The sequence below is a fragment of the Sprattus sprattus genome (assembly GCF_963457725.1).
Source record: "Sprattus sprattus genome assembly, chromosome: 8".
NCBI lineage: Eukaryota > Metazoa > Chordata > Actinopteri > Clupeiformes > Clupeidae > Sprattus > Sprattus sprattus.
Genome location: NC_137927.1, coordinates 4736752 through 4754251, shown reverse-complemented (window position 1 = coordinate 4754251; position 17500 = coordinate 4736752). Strand labels below are relative to the sequence as shown.

The 17500-nt window shown below is 43.1% G+C and overlaps 1 protein-coding gene across 1 annotated transcript in view; it reads right to left on the bottom strand.

Annotated features, from left to right (window-relative positions):
* LOC308368738 (teneurin-3) overlaps window positions 1–17500 on the bottom strand; it is a gene marked incomplete at both ends in the record, with an annotated part of 127741 nt that overhangs the window by 11276 nt on the left and 98965 nt on the right. The window contains 6 exons of the mRNA XM_080842990.1: window positions 769–1001; window positions 3335–3355; window positions 5009–5258; window positions 10990–11133; window positions 14206–14473; window positions 16648–16909. Coding sequence (XP_080699116.1) covers window positions 769–1001; window positions 3335–3355; window positions 5009–5258; window positions 10990–11133; window positions 14206–14473; window positions 16648–16909 — 1178 coding nt within the window. The remainder of the gene's footprint in view (window positions 1–768; window positions 1002–3334; window positions 3356–5008; window positions 5259–10989; window positions 11134–14205; window positions 14474–16647; window positions 16910–17500) is intronic.

Here is a 17500-nt window from a genome sequence, read left to right as displayed (position 1 = left end):
CTAGATATCCCATGGCCTCATCAAATCATCACCCAGTAGCATCCCAGGTGTGTAAATCCCAGTGCTCTGTCAAATGACCACTACCCTAAATCATCGCACAGCCTACAGGACGGGGAGAGAACCAATCCCAACCTCTGGGGCTGACAGATATAGCTTTTGGAGAAGGCCACCAGCCTGCTCACAGTCAAGTGTTCTAAATCTCAGGGTACAGCTAATGTACTTTCTCATGGTTAGATGCTGATGTACTGTTATATGAATCCTACCATGCAGGAAGATGATAACTCTGCTCATCAGGGAAGAGGTGTTAGAGAAGGAAGAGAGCGAAACGGAGAGAGAGAGAGGGGAGAGATAGAGAGAGAGAGGTATAAGAGAAGGACGAGAGATAGAAGAGAGATTAGAGAGAGAGTGGAGAGATAGAGAGGAGATAGAAAGAGAGGACAGATAGAGAGATGAGGGAGAGAGAGAGAGAGAGACAAAGGAGAGAGAGAGAAGAGGGAGAGGGAGACAGACGAGAGGGAGATGCCTGATGGTGATTCTTAAAGTGCCGACAGTCTCTCTGTACCCATCTTGTTGATCCTGTGCAGCACCATTATATTTTCCCAAGTATCATGTCGTATCAAATGACAGATATCAATCTTGTATTATTCAGATTGATGTGATATATGCAATGCATATTGAACTCCTGGTGACCTCCTGCCCCCCACCGAGCACAGATGACTGAAGTGGGGAGTGGAAGCCCAAGTGGGTGGAGGTGTCAGGTGATCCTACCTTTGGGTCCAGCCAGCGAGGCGTCTGTAGCCGGTCCTCCGTCCCCGCAGTGGGCCTCGTCGAAGGGCAGACAGTGCTCCCCCGTGCCCACCACCACCTCCACGTTCTGCTGGGGCTCCAAGCTGCCCCCTAGGGCCCGTGGCCGGTAGATGCGGCGTGAGTTGGTGTCCGAGACGTACAGCTGCCCAGTGACCGGGTCAGTGGCCAGATAGTAACGGTGGGCAGGGTTGTTACTATGCAGGAAAAAAGAGGGAAAGAGAGAAACACGGTGAAAAACATAAGAGATAAGGATGAGAAAAGAGACAGTGAGAAAGTGATAGAGGTAGAGAAAGCAGGTGAAAGTGAAAGATGAAGTGATCTGTTGAAACATAGAGAGAAGGATAGAGAGAAAGATGAAGTGATCTGTTGAAACATAGAGAGAAGGATAGAGAGAAAGATGAAGTGATTATCTGAAACATAGAGAGACAGATAGAGTGAAAGATGAAGTGATCTGCTCAAATTACAGAGATCACAATGACTGAAGCTTGAGCAGGAGAGCTGTCGGCTGAGAGAGTAAAGGGGCAGACGGATGTTTGCCGATGCCTGCAGATGCCTGAAGAGACGTTTTGAGTGCAGAGAACCAAATTGGCTCTGACGGATGATAACTGAATGATGATTGGAATATTCATATGATTATCAAGGCGCTGCGATTCAGTGTGAATTTTTCCCTAGGAGTCTGCGCATGTGTTTGTGTATGTGTGTGCGTATATGTGTGTATGTGTGTGTGTAAAGAGTCAGTGTGTACGTGGGCAAGTGTGAGTGTCAGTAACGTGTGTGTGGATGTATGTATCTCTGTATGTGTGTGTGTGTGTGTGTGTGTGTGTATGTATGTATGTATGTATGTATGTATGTATGTACATGTATGTGTGTATGTATGTGTGTGTGTGTGTGTGTGTGTGTGTGCGTGCGTGCGTGCGTGCGTGCGTGCGTGCGTGCGTGCGTGCGTGCGTGCGTGGGTGTGTGTGTGTGTGTGTGTGTGTGTGTAGGCATGTGTGTATGTTGAATGAGAAACAGATAGAGCGAAGATGGGACAAAGACTGTGTTGTGTGTGAAAGCAAGCCAAATGAGATCTGACTGGAACGTATTGAAAGAGGACAAGATGACAGATCTCCGAATGCGCCAAATCATCGCAGTCATGATCACTCCCGAAGGGACGGTAACGCCAAATGAAAGCGTATTTGGAAAGGATGGAGTGATGAGGAATATGTATTCTTTCATTCTTTCTCCTCTCTTTCTATCTCTCTTTTCCGCATTTTCTTTTCCCTTTTCTCCGTTTCCTCTTTCTCTTTTTTGTCACTCTACTTCTCTTCAGCCTCTCTCTCTCTCGCTCTCTCTCTCTCTCTCTCTCACACTCTCTCTCTCTCGCTCTGTCTATGAGTTTGTTTCATCAGTCAGAGATGTCCATCTACCCTCATGCTGTGTTCCGTTCAAGAATGAATTTATTTTCTATCATCTTAAATTTACGAGGATGTATGACATCCTTCAACCCCCCAACTTGAATGGATCAAATAAATCATAGTAAGATCAAGGACATAAAGGTTTTTTCAAATAGTTTAACATGGTTACATTTGTTGTGCAGTCTGTTAGGTGTGGATACGAATAGATGCATTTTTGTCATAAATCACACCGGTAATTTTTTACCAAAGGCCAACGTATTTTATTATGTATATTTGATGCAGATTTCAAATGTGTGGTGTTCATTTCTTAAATACATTTAAACACTAATAATCCTGGAAAATAGACATACACACATACATCTCCTCCAGATACACCACTATTACAGACACAGAGCGAGGAAGAGAGAGGTGTGGGAAGAGGAGAAGGAGAGGAAGGGGGAGGGAGATGGACAGAGAGGAGTGGGGAGAGGGGGGAGGAGAGGAGGGGGAGAGGGAGAGAGGGAAAGAGAGAGGGACAGTAGGGATAAGGGACAGAGGGACAGTGTGTGTGTCTATGAGCGAGAGTGAGGAGTGGGGAGAAGAGAGGGAGAGAGAGGAGGGGGAGACGGAGGGAGAGAGAGAGTGGGGGTAGGGGACAGTGTGTGGGGGGGGGGGTAAAAATAGAGGGAGAGAGAGGGGGAGAGGTAGATAGGGAGATGGTGTGAGGGGGAGAGAAGGGAGAAGATATAGAGAGGAAGAGAGGATGCGAGGGAAAGAGGACAATAAAGGAGAAAGCAAGATAATAGACATATGTGTGTGGGAACAGACATGCCTCTCTAAGGAAAATGAGAGAAAATGTCTATACTTTTTATCATTTGTTCTTCTGTGTATGTCCACACTGAATAATTGATTTGATGCGTTCAGGTGTTTGCACGGCGCATCGCTGAGACTGGAACCCAAAAGGTATCATCTAGGGAACGAGTACTGATTTTACAGTTTCTGTTTCTCTATTTTTCTGCTTTCAGGCTTTCCCAGAGAACACAGAGTTGTCCACACACAGGCCTTCTGTATAGGACTTGAGGAGCTACATTAAACCTTACTCATTACATATTAAAAAGGGATGACTCTTCACAATGCATGCAAGCACTTACCTGTGCCTGAAGTCTTTATTCCTAGGAGTGAAGGATTTCAGGTAGAACAGGTAGCAATGTAGAGACAGAGAGGGGGGAGGGGGAGAAAGCGAGAGGGATGGAGATGTTAGGATAGAACACAGGAAGGTGTAAGTTATGGATGTGAATTACGGATGGGGGAAAGTAAAGTACTGACACTACCACAGGTGTTTTAGAAGGAGCTGAATACGAGGGGGATCAGCTTTGTCGGTTGATATTTCTCTTCTTTATTTGAGAGCAGGAGTTATCCCTGTCTTCGATTGCCACAGCACGACACGCTCTCTCTCTTTTCAAGGGATTTGGTACCTTTGTAAATCAAAGGCTTATTCTCTGGCTATCTGTGTTATAATGAATTATTGATCAAGCCGATGGTTATGAAAGAAGATAAATATCACCTTGGAGAAATGATTAGTGTGGTCTGTGAGTATGAGCTAGCACAAGGACTCTTCAGGGGCACTTCAGGAGACTGGACCCAAGGTTTGTCATTACCAGGGGAGAAAACTCAAATACATTTCTTAAATTATCACTTTTTTTTATTTTAATTTACTTTTTTCTTTCACGCATACATTCATGCGCCATCTAACTACTATTATCTCACTACCTTACTTCTTACCACTATGTCTGCCTCCCACACGTATACCTCCACAAGTATCTTAGTAGTTATTTCCCTTTCTTCTTTCTTCCTCATGTGCAAGATACTATTCCTGAACGTCATCCATTGAACCATCCACCCTATCCACACCACACCCTTCATGTGCCAACCCATCCACACCACACCACTCATGCATCCTGCCAACAGAGCGTCCTCTGTATCCTCCCTGATGGGAGGCCCTCATGCTGATGTTCAGGGGCCTGATGTGAGGCCCTCATGCTGATGCTCAGGGTCTGTCTGTGAGGCCCTCATGCTGATGTTCAGGGTCTGTCTGTGAGGCCCTCATGCTGATGCTCAGGGGCCTGATGTGAGGCCCTCATGCTGATGTTCAGGGGCCTGATGTGAGGCCCTCATGCTGATGTTCAGGGTCTGTCTGTGAAGCCCTCATGCTGATGTTCAGGGGCCTGATGTGAGGGCCTCATGCTGATGTTCAGGGGCCTGATGTGAGGCCCTCATGCTGATGTTCAGGGTCTGTCTGTGAGGCCCTCATGCTGATGTTCAGGGGCCTGATGTGAGGCCCTCATGCTGATGTTCAGGGTCTGTCTGTGAGGTCCTCATGCTGATGTTCAGGGTCTGTCTGTGAGGCCCTCATGCTGATGCTCAGGGGCCTGATGTGAGGCCCTCTTGCTGATGCTCAGGGTCTGTCTGTGAGGCCCTCATGCTGATGTTCAGGGTCTGTCTGTGAGGCCCTCATGCTGATGCTCCACTGCTTGCATCTCTTTTTTCTCTTAAGCTGCAGTGCCTTAATGTGTTCTTTCTCATTTCATTATTATTGAAACATTATTTTAAATGGTTTTTGTTTTGTCATGATAGTGCCATGGCATTACTGTATAATGTATTACTATTACTGCCACCGCATTACTGTATAATGTATGACTACAACTGCCATGGCATAACTGTATAAGATTTAAAGCACCAGAATACTAAACAAGTAATTTTGTATGTACAAAAACTCACTATCACTACTTCCAGTAGTTGTTGTAGTAGCAGTGGTGGTGACTGACCTGAGCTCCATGATGCTGCTGACGTTCCTGGAGGGGTAAATGCGTCTGATGTAGTTGAAGTCCCCCACGTAGAGGCTACCATCCAGGCCCCAGGCCAGAGCCACGGGGGCAAGAAGCTTGTTGCCTTCCGCCTGCCCATTACAGCTGGGGCAGGAGATGCTGCGGCGCCGCCCGTTGCCCATCACCGTAGCGATGACAGGGGGCAGCAGAGAGAGCAACCGCTGCTCGCCGTTGCCTTTGAACAGGATACCTGTTGACAGGTGCAGTCACTGTGAGCAGACTGCTGTAAGCACATATGCTGACTGTACATAGACGATGCACACATATGAAATCACATGCACAGATATGAAATCATGTACATGTTCTTTTGTTAGATACTCACCTTAATTTGATTCAACAATGTATTAGATTTATTATTTATTTTAAGATTAAATCATGTTATGCGCACAGTGTTAAGCTGCTATTCTGTGCACATGACCATGAAGCCCGTAACTCTTTACTCTGTAATCTGCTGAGGTTCAGGAGAAGAGGAGAGGAGAGGAGGTGAGGGGAGGTGAGGTGAGGTGAGGGGAGAGGAGGCGAGGTGAGGTGAGGTGAGGGGATATGCTTAAACAGCAGTGGACTGACTAACTAATGTGGCCCAGATCTGGTTCCAGTCCGCACCAGAATAAAAGCTGGGTCTGTTCCAGTGTCAGAACCCATCTGAGGCAGAGGTAATCCGTGCAGGGAGAAAGACACACCCGCAGCACGCCTGCCTAACAGTGAAATCGATGGGGAGGATCAGAAAAATCTTTACATTTTGTCAGTCATTGAAAAGAAAATTGAAGATAAAAAGATTAAAATGGATTAAACATTGCACCGAAGCAACACAACATAAACACAGGCACTGAATATTGAGATTAGTTTAAATGCTACGTGGAACATCAAAGGTCTGGTCTTGTGTTACCTGAGAACTGGCAGGAGTGACGTCAGACAATGCTTTGATCACTTTCACAGTCTCATTCACTTCCCGTTAAGCACCCAGTGTGTGAAGAGTCAGCACAGATAAATATTTTAGCCACTTCCACATTTGACTTGTTTCTTCAAAGAAAGAATGAAGTCAAAGAGCAACTTCAAAGGGTCGTACTGAGCCAACTCCCATGAATTATTCATATCCAGCAACATGTTGGAATTCCAATGCCTGCTTTGGCCTATTAATCACTTCAATGATGCGGCTGCAAACAGCTTTCTGATTGGCTGGATGTCACCCACCCTGCACTTGATTCAGCGACTTGATTGGATGAAGACCCGCGTCAGCTTTTTAAGTGTGCAATCTCATTGGCTGACTGCAGATCTTTGAGTTCCATATGCAGTGTAACTGACTGTCTCACCTCATCCTCACTTTGCTATTGGCTGCCGTCTGTTTCCCCTTCCTGGCATTTAAACTTTTAACAGAAATTCACAAACAACAAACGCCCTTCGTGTGTGTGTGTGTGTGTGTGTGTGTGTGTGTGTGTGTGTGTGTGTGTGTGTGTGTGTGTGTGTGTGTGTGTGTGTGTGTGTGCGTGCATCACATCCAAGTTCTTCCCCTGGGAAAGTAGAGAGAACTGCTTAGCAATTAGTAGTTCCTGCCTGATTACTTTCTACCATTGACTAATTGATTGAGGAAAGGGTTCATATGAAGACGGTGCTAGGGGGAAGTTTGGGGTGGTTCAGTCAATGCCTCCCCCTCTCACGCCTCCTTTTCCAGTTCTTCCATTAGCGAAGATGAATGGGGCTGAAGCTTGGCTTCTCAGAGCGAATAACCGTCAGAACAAACCAGTTCCGGCTAACTCTTTTTAATCCTCCCTCAGGTTAAGACCCCGATCTGTACAGACTGGACACCGCAGCACAGATGAAAGGTATTCTCCGTGTTCTTCCTGTACATTCCAGAACCATAACAAGAGAATCCAGCCTCCTCGTTGATTGAAAATGCCAATGACTATACCTCTTTTCCCGCTTAGAAAGGTAGTGATGCAAAAAGAAGAAGCATATTAACATCAAGGTCTTTCTTTTTGTAAGGCATTTCACTGCGAGGATAATGGCACACAACAGTTAGCGTGGCAGTGATGCAGAGCCTGTTGACTGGAGAGCCCTTGAATGGGGGCCAGAAGTATTTTACATCTGTGAATGTCTCGGCTGTGGATGAAAAAGCAATCAAACGATTGATTCTAGAAGAGGCATTGATCTCTAGGGTGAGAGTCATTTCAGAGAAAGAAAGAGAGGAGAAGAGAGCGAGAGAAAGAGAGAGCGAGAAACAGAGAGAGAGAAAGAAGCACAGTAAAGAGACACACTGTTAAACATTCCGTGTGAAATTGCCAGTCAATTATTTTAACGTTGTTTCAGAGTGATCTCCACTTTAATACATCAAATTCCCAATAAGATTTCCATATAATAATGCAGAAAGGCTGTATTGATTGGGCCTCCAACCATTAGACCTCCCAGTGGGTCTTTGTCAGTACACCTACCCCAGTGTCATGTTTTGTGCACAGTCAATCACAGTGTTTGGGTTTACAATGCAGCTAATTTTGTAGGTCTGGAGTGTGTTGTTATTGTTCAACAATTACCTCAAATGAGTCTTGAGCCCTGTCACTTTTTTTCATCAATAAACCTGGAGTTTGGAGGCTACATCCTTGGAGGCTACATCCCTCCTTCCATGAAAGGAGTTAGGCTGGCTGTCTATATGTATTAGGCTATACAGTACACTTGGAGGGCAGTACACAGTGGTGTAGCCCACTTAATTTTCAGTCAGCATTGGGTATACCCACTTCTCAAAACAGGCAGTTTATCCTGTGCTGTATGGGCTGCTTAAAAAATTAAGAGTATACCCACTTCTACAGGGACCACTATACCACTGGCAGTACAGTAAAAAGACAATGCATTCTGAGGAATTAACAAATGGTCTTGAGTCCTGTCACTTTGCAGAACGGCTTTGGAGTTGGCCATCCTAACCCTAAAGCTAGACAGAAGAACCACACGGGGGTTCAGCTCACAGTGATTTGACATGTTCTGGTAAATTTAAATCAATAAACACCCATCAGACTTTAGTATTGCTCATACTGTGGCTGTATCCTTTCTGTCCAATTTGTGATTGGCACTGGAGCACATCAGACAGCTTTTCTTAACACAGTCCTGTTAAGTAAACAAATATTTCCTGTCACAATATTTGTCAAAATCAGTTTGATGATCTAGTTTGTGGAAAATTTTGAATATTTGTGGAATTGTGTAAGAAGTAATACTGGAATAATGATATACTCCCTAACAGATCCTTTATCCACAACACACATTGTCATCATCATATACAGTATATCTCCTGGGCGTTAAGCCCATGGTCTTGATGTTGTTCCCCTGCCTTACTATCAGAGCTACAGGAGCTTTACATGCAACAATAATGTACTTTTAGTGACAACTGTAAAATGTATGCTATACTATCAATTGAAAAATAATAATAAGATTAACTTTGAAGATATTCTGTTACGAAAGCACAGTTATCCTAAGATTAAGTTACACATTAAAACAAGCTATGTATTTGTTTTCATTATTTGAAAATCTAAAAGCATTTTAATGTAGTAAGCCATTTCATTCTATAGTTTGATGTTTTTTTGATTTAAGGAAAATTTGGTTCAGGCACTTTGAAAAGGTACTATCTAACTCTTTTTGGCAGCTTTTGTTGTGTTCCTAAGTGTGAAGGCTTGTTTTTTTAAATTCATATGAAGATATTGGAATAAAAGTAAAGTAACCAAATCATTTCAATATCAAATCAATAATATTTGATTGTATAGCGCCATTTAAAATGCACATTGTCCCAAGTGTCTTTATAGTGGTCTGAACCCTAAGGCTTAGAGCAACCTTTGTACCCCTATACAAATCACTGCATAGAAGTGTTGATTTCACACAACCTGCTGACAGTGCAGAGCGAAAGAGACAGAGTGAGAGAGAGGAAGAGACAAAGCAAGAGTGAGAGAATTAAACACAGACAGAGCGACAGAGCAAGAGACACACAGTGAGTGAGGTAATCCCTTTATGTGTATACATACTTTAAATGAACATGAGGATTTGTAGCAATGTCATGAAAGACAGAACATTGAGACAGGAGAATGCAGTTCTTGAGGTGTCCACCTGCACTAAGATCTATGACAAACATACTTTAACTTAACAGAGCCTGCTGACGCCGAGAGCAGTGATGTAACCTTTTCTATTTATGTGTTCTCCTAATCCCACCATGAAATGATGCTATTGCACTGAGGGGCACACAACACAGACACACACACACACACACCCACACACACACACACACACACACACATACACACACACACACACACACGCACGCGCACGCGCACGCGCACGCGCACACGCACACGCACACGCACACACACAGACACACACGCCATAGGAAAGGAGCATCAGTGCATGCTCGCACACATGCCAGATAAACTTTTTAACACACTGACAAACGAGTCTACAGCGAGAATGTGAAAGGCAGAGATTAGCCCAACATAGTGTCTGGGCTACATACTGGGGCTCCTCACAGCAGGGGGGTAGCTATGAAACACATGCTGGAAACCTGCGTCAAACACACACACACACACAAACACACACACAGCAGGGGGGAGTTATGAAACACACGCTGGAAACACACGTCAAAAACTGCCGTCAGAACGGAGCACTCAAAGGCGCGCTGCTGAGGGGAGAACTTTGGCGGAAATACTTTTTTCTTTCTGTTTCGTCAGGTGTGTGTGTGTGTGTGTGTGTGTGTGTGTGTGTAGGGGAGTGCTTCAATGAGACACATGGTGCGAAAAAGAAAACAAAAAAACTGAGATGACATTACACGTTTTCATTCTCACTTTCCTTGTGTGATCTTTTTGTGGGAAATTCTTGACAGATTTGGTTCAGATAAATAACGCTCGGCGCTCAATGTTTAATGAAAAAGGCAGCTTGAACACTGCTCTGGAAATAAACAGTGGAAACACATTTCAGCAGCTGTTGACTCTCGCTCTCTCTCTGATGTCAGAAGAGGCAGAACTCCAATGAGTATGGGTTCTGGGGTCAAAAGTGACTCTTCCTCTTGGAAAAGCATCATAGATGCATTACCACAAGTGTATATAAGCAGCTTTTTCCACCTTAGTCTTGTTCTGGTTACACTTGTACAGACAGCACAGTGTATCACACCAGTGAAGATTAACAGAGGACAGGGCCAGACAGAGGGTGTGAAAGTGAGGGAGAGGAGAGAGGGAGGGAGAGAAAGAAGGGAGAGAGAGGGGTAGGTGGAGGGAGGATAATTCTGTCTGTAGATTGCTTCATATGTGGAAATGGTAGCATGGTGGTAAATTCTATTTACAACCATAAAAGGCAATCAGGCTAAGAAACTGAAGTATCACCGCCACCCTGTTTATCTGCCAAAACCACTGTGGTCTGCTTAGGGTGCAACTGACCTACAGGTTTAAAAAAATTTGAAAACTGGAGAAAGAAGGAAGGATTTGGATTTACAACATGGCTACTCTCACATACTGTTTGCAGTCTAAAAGGTTCTCAAAGGTGCCTCAATCTGTTTAAATGTCCGATTCTTTCATTTCATCCAGGGGGCAGCCAAATGAACCTCGCACGCACACCACTATCACTGAAATATAGGTATCATATTATTGTATGGATCCGGCTCAAATTAAGCCCTGATGTTCACTCAGTTGCCCAGGCTGATGGAGAACATCCATTTGCCCTTCTGTCCTTCTGTGCACTGCCTGATGTCTGATAGGTACAATTGCACCCCAACAACCCCATTATACCAGCTGGAATGTGCGATTCATGCTTATTTTATGCACAGCCCAATCCACGGCTGTAAGGTTTTATGGAACTACGAAAGATTGTACACCCAATTTCCAGGGGTGGAGATGAATATCACCATACCTCCTCATACCTGTGTCTAGAATTGGACTTAGTGTTTTGAAAGGCGCTCCTGATCTTACCGTTGCTGACGTCCAGAGCGTGATGTTTGTCCAGTGTCCAGAGCCCCATGCTGGAGGTGTCAAACTGGTATCCCTGCAGAGCGATGCTTCTCTTCTCCCACAGAATCACACTCAGACACGCCTCATACTCAAAGCCCACCGACACTGCAGAACCAAACACAACACACAATACACTTACTAGTGATCATCACTCTCAGATAAGACTCACACTAACACAACCTGACATGTAACGAGAGAACAGCAAAACAAATTCTAGGGATTGTCACACTCAAAACCCAAACAAACTTAACAAATTATAATGATTAGTCATTACATTCAAACCAGAGGCCTTTTCAAGATTGACAGATGAAGTAGAATGAAAAAGCAGAATTCTAGGGGGATTGTTTATTCTCACACTCAAGAAAGATTCATAATTTAAACCACCAGACACTGCAGAATGAAAGAATAGCTCCGGAAAAAAAACACATCATTTTCACAGAGGATATCACAAATGTATGTATTTAAATGCACACAGGGTACAGAAACCTTGTGAGGAATGGACTCCAGATTCCTATGTAGATGACTGTAAAAGCTGCATGGAGCTCTCGGAGTCCAAGTTTCTGTCTCAGAGTTGAGAATTGATCACATCTTCACTTGATAACATTTCCATAAAAAAAAAAAATCACATCAAAGAACAGGAAAAGAGTAGGATAAATGATCAACTACACTTTAAAAACTTCAGCATACTTATCCAAAAATAAATAAAATGAAATTATGCAGCAGTGAAAATCTCTCCCTCTCGCAGGAAACCAGTCAATTAAGGAGACATTTCACCACGGCAACCGGCAGGTTTTGGATGACCTTCAAACCCAGCAGCTGGAAGAGCTGCGCTGAGTTATTTATTTATCCTTTTATGCCGAATATGCAAGACACCAACATAATCAGAGTTATACAGCATTAACCGACTGAGGATATGCAATAAAAGCATCAATCTCCTTGGATTGTGATGTAAGTAAATGTTAGTTTTGGTTTTCAAACTGATCTGAATAGACTGTAATCTTTAATCAGGCACACGTTAACAGTGCTTATATTTAACCAGTGTGCACATGAGAGAAGACTTTGCCTAAAGAGATCACTTTTAGAGTTACAATCAGTGGCACAAGAAGGAGGTGTGAAATGATAATGCATAGGGGCACCTCACAGACAGAGGTGCAAAACCAATGGTAGGCTGAGTTACATAATGACAGAAGACTTTGCTGTCATTCGTTTATCTTGGATAATTTAAAAAACATTTATTTATTTTAAAAGACAAGACGTTAAACTGTTAACTGTTGTATGTCATTGTATAAAAAAATATGTATATTAACTCCTCAAGTTAATGATGCAGAACAGAAAAAGAAAAGTGAAAAGGAGAAGACAGGTGAAGGAATGAAAGAAAAGTGCCTGTGGATGAATGATAACTGGTAGGTTTTAAAGTAGGCCAATAATGTGTTTTCAGTGGAAACCACATGGTAAGCTTGAAGTCGAACATTTTATTCAGTCTTGCAAACAGTTAGTGATGGGTCTTGTCTCTTGTTAGCTTGATTATGATACTGGTCTTACCCCAGCGCTTTACAAGAACATTTTCAGACAACAAAAAGAAACATCTATTGAGGGAAACATCTTATTTTCTTTGTTTTCTCTTTTGAGCTTTGTTCAAACAGAATGTTTGACAGTTTGTCTGTTTGTCTGCGAGTTCAGCCTTGGCTTGGTAGAATTCGTTTTCCTAAATCAGGGATGCCGCTGTGGTAGCAAAAATGTTTGCGTTTAAAATCTGAGCTGTCTTAACATCTTTAAGTAGACAACTCAGTCAGAGAAAGAGCGCACAACGTGGTAATTATTTGAACAAATTGCAATTGATCAGACTGTGATTCAGTCCTGAGGATGGAGAGGGCAGGGAAAACAAACAGGTGAAGACAGCAGGTAACCATAAGGGGAAGCACCCGATACAGTTTAATTCAATTGTGAAGTTGTTAAATAAGGAATGGTTAATGATTTCAGTCAGTGGTGAAAAATCATAGACTAGAAAAGTGATACTTGATAAAGCTTAGCCTACTTACAAACAGGTATACATTAGAATAAGTGATAACATCTTACTCAAATAGAGCCTGCTACTATGAGTAGAGAAGAATGCACCTCTCGCTAACCAGAGGCCTATATTGCCTGACGCTGAGAGACATTGAGACAAAACCTCCCATGGGTGTGTTTGTGTTGTGTATTATTTTCCACATTACATGTTCCTCTTTTCTTTCTACTGCTACCGTTTAAGTTGTTTTTGGTGTTTATCATCATTAGTTTGCCGTTATAGGTGCTATAATTGATCATTCTGCTGTTTGGCTATTGTGTGTAAAGCCATGCTAGTAGAGCAGTCTTGAATTAAAACTTTATAGGCTAACAAAGAAGCTTTCAACAGCAACAACAGATAAATGAATGACCAACACAAGCAATGACAATATACTTAACATGCCCCCTTGCAACTGTGTTGACTTCTGCATACCCCTCGATAGATGTGTAGTTATAATTAGAGGAAAACAAATCCTCCTCAAAAGCTCTCAGCTGCTGTGTGTTTGTGTATGTGTGTGTGTGTGTGTGTGTGTGTGTGTATGTGTGTGTGTGAGTATGTCTATGTTTGTGTGGGTGTGTGTGTTTGTTTGTTTGTTGTTCTTTTATTTCCTACCCTTCCAAATCCTTTCATCTTCAAACAGCTTGGCACACCAGCCAAGATTTCTGTCCAATTCTCCTGATGCCACAGACTGCTGGTTGGCAGCATGCGGAAGGAATGCTTTCCAAAGAAAAGGCTCTGCCTGTACCAATGGGCTGTGTTATGCAGTCAGCAGGCCAGTTTATGATGCTAACAGCTGCTGTTTGCCATTAAGTGCAATGCAATCCATTTCAAAATCAATCCAGATCAATCCACCTCAGTTCGATTTGATTCAATTCAATTCAATTCAATTCAATTCAATTCAATTCAATTCAATTCAATTTAGTTCAGTTCAATTCCAATCAACAAGCACCTTTTCAACAATAATGGGCACCAGAGTCACTTCACAGATTTAATTTACAGATAATAATACTGTTAAATGTCTCCTATACACATCACACCCCTACTGTACACCCTTCCCCCAAACACACAGATCCAGTGAACTAACAGTATGCAGCCCTTACAAAGCAGGAGAATACAGATTAACACACACTCACCTACAGCGCTGCCTAAGCCATACACCCTCTGGCCATAGGCGTCAGTCTTATCCCACAGAAGCATGTAGGAGAGGTTGGGCGAGGCAGGAAACCACTTCTGGAGCATTCTACCCTCAACAGACAGGATCATGTGCACCTTGGAGAGGCCGAAGGGCACAGCTGCCTGGGTCAAGGTCACCTTCAGCACCGGCTTGTAGCCGGACGCCCGTGAGCTCAGGTACACCAGTCTCAGCTCACTTCCCGGGAGACGAGTTTGCTCATGCAGGACCTGACAGGGATATGACACAAATACAGTAAATACACAAAACAAGTAAACAGATGAAAACATCCTCAAAGGCCAACTACATCACCAGTATCGTAAAAATAACCTGTAATTAATAACAGCGGTCTAATCCCAGCTTATTGTCAGGCCAATACTTTTCATATCGCAACTGATTGTAATGCATCTGTCTCTGGCCAGCCAGATCATGTCCAGTGTCAACCGTTATGGGTGTAAGACAGTGGAAGACCTGCAATCATAGCCATGCTAATGTAATACTAAGCACCTGAAGTCAGTAGGCAATGTCTGTGTAATATCTGTGAACATCTGACATAAACATGTTATAAACATGTTATTACAGATACCATGATCATATAATTAGTCATTATGAAGGTAAATTATATTATTTTGTGATTATCATGACAGTTCATACAATTTTATGTGACATAATTGTTATATAAATTTATTTATGCACGTTGTCATAGCCAGTACATTTTTTTTTTTTCAAGGATATGGCAGCATAACGTGTGACACTGTCTTGTGACGAAGAAGTGAAGTCAATAGGATAATGGGTCAATGTATTGAGTGTTCCACTACTGCTTCAGATACTCATGACCACAATTGGTTCATGGGTCCTTTGTTAACTATGTATTTCCGGTTCTGATACTTTTACTTTGATAGGGGCCGGATGTTGTAACGGGGTAGTTACTGTGTGAGTTATACAGGTGAACATGGAGTTTGACCATTAAAGACGATAAAGAAAACACAGTGTTTTCAGTCAGTTTAACACCTTTACCCTGGGAACAAAATGGTGTAATAAAATAGAGGCACTTTGGGAACTATCTGTTTGTTTGAACAAAAGCGTCTGGATATAGTTGCAAATGTATAGAATATCCAGAGTTGGCCTGAGAGTCAGCCATCTGTGTTTGGCACAGTGAGATCATCACTTCTAGACCAATTAGAGGAGGAATTAAGTCAGAGCTGCACGAGCCGCCGTGGGAAAACAGACATTACTGACATTACTGAAGGAGCGAAGGCATTTATGTTCCCTCCGATTGAACAAACATGAGTGGAGGCTAAGGATGTGTCCTTTAAGGCACAGTGGAGGCTAAGGATGTGACCTTTAAGGCACAGTGGAGGTTAAGGATGTGACCTTTAACTGTCTAAGGTCTATATCCCTCGTACGGGATATTTTTATTTTTTTGTCAAAAAAAATGTAAAGCTCCGCGAGTTTTCGTCTTAGAGACATAAAAAGAACAACCACGGAAACATTGAACCCTTTTCTTTTATAATATATACAGTTCAAAATTTTAAAATAAATAAGCACTTTGTCAGGGGAGTAGAACTGATGTGTTGCACTTTCTAGTATCTGAGTGGGGTTTCTGCTGCTAAGGACCCACCCATTAGCAAATGACAGCTATTCATATGATAAGGAGATGGTGATTCAGTGATCTCCATTGGGTCATGATGTGGCAAGATTCACTCCGGGGGGTTTGGGCCACAAAGACATTCTAGGGCCATTAGGATATGGCCTTTGTCTTTGCGAGAGGTGTCACAGGTTTGTTCACACCAACTCATCAATATGCATTTGTAGGGGCACAGATTTAGGAATGGTACAGGACACTCTGAAATTATAAATATGTGGTAGTGAAACAAGACATACTTTCTGAATGCTAAACTAACATGTGTTTAGCCAACACCTATGTTTACAAGGCTCAGAAATAAAAAGTCTTGTGAATAAATCTTTACAATGTGTTTATGTACAAAGTCTGAGCACCTCTGAAACAAGGATTTTCCAAGGTTATGTTTACATTTGATTTAAATTAAACTTTTTTTTACTACATTCCTTTTACTTACATGATATTATTGCTGAGGTCGTCTAGAATAGAATCATATATTCCATTTGTGCATCAATGTTTTAAGTTAAGCAAAATGTACAAAAACATCAAGGCATGTCAGACAACTTAGAAAAGTCTAAAAGGCCTTGGACCTTAGAGTGTTAAGGATGTGTCGTGAAAGGTAGGACTGGCTATCCCCTAACCTGCATGTGATATCATAACCATGATATGATGCATTGACCATAGCTTTGAATGCTGTAACACACCTGAGGTTAGCTTAAACCTACCCATGAGGCCTACATACAGTATATCTGTGCTGTGTGCGACTGGCTGCGGTTCCCTTACCTGAGTCTCAGGTACGATAGGGCTGGCTTCGGGGGAGGGGCTAAAGAATATGGAAAGAGGAGTAGCAGTGAGGCGGGGCCGGGGCCGCTCTAGTCCACTCAGGTCACAGATGGGCGTGTCCTTGGTGTCATGGTGCATCACTAGCGGTTCCATCACATGGAACACATTCCAGGGAACCCAGACGGAACGCCACAGGGAGGCAAACGGAGGACGCTCAAATCTCAGCACCAGCGAAGCCCCGCCATTGGCCAGCAAGTCAAACCTGGTGATGACATCAGAGCTTTTCACTCGAGAATCCGCAGACAAGTCAGACAAGTCAGATGAACTACTTCAACTCTACACTGACAGTGTTTGAAAAAAAAAAAATAAGACAGAAACAACACAGCTAAAACAAAAAGAACCCTGAGTGAGACTGAGGCCTTGTTCCTCCTGAAGAAGACTCCAGTGATCCTCCCCCATTGCAGAGGCAGGGAGATGAGATGAGAGAGTTAGTGAGGTCACTGATGGCTCATAGACATTCAAAGGCTGCTTTTGTTCTTCACTACTTTGAAAGCAACTCAGTGTGGCAGTTTAAGTAAAAATAAATGCATGAAATGAAGTGAGTTGGTTTTAAAAGATTAAAAAATATATTTTTTTTTCCTTCACATTTCTTGAGCTTCTCGCTTAATTGGCGTGGTATACAGAGAGGGGTAGGCGCTGGTTTGGAAACTCTTGGGCGGCTCTTTGAAGTGTTCTATTCCACTACACTGAGCTTAGCTCCCAGAGGCTGCTGTGTGGACTGCTGCATGGTGACACCACACACCCACACACACAGATTCACAAGATGTCAGTGACACACACACACACACTCACA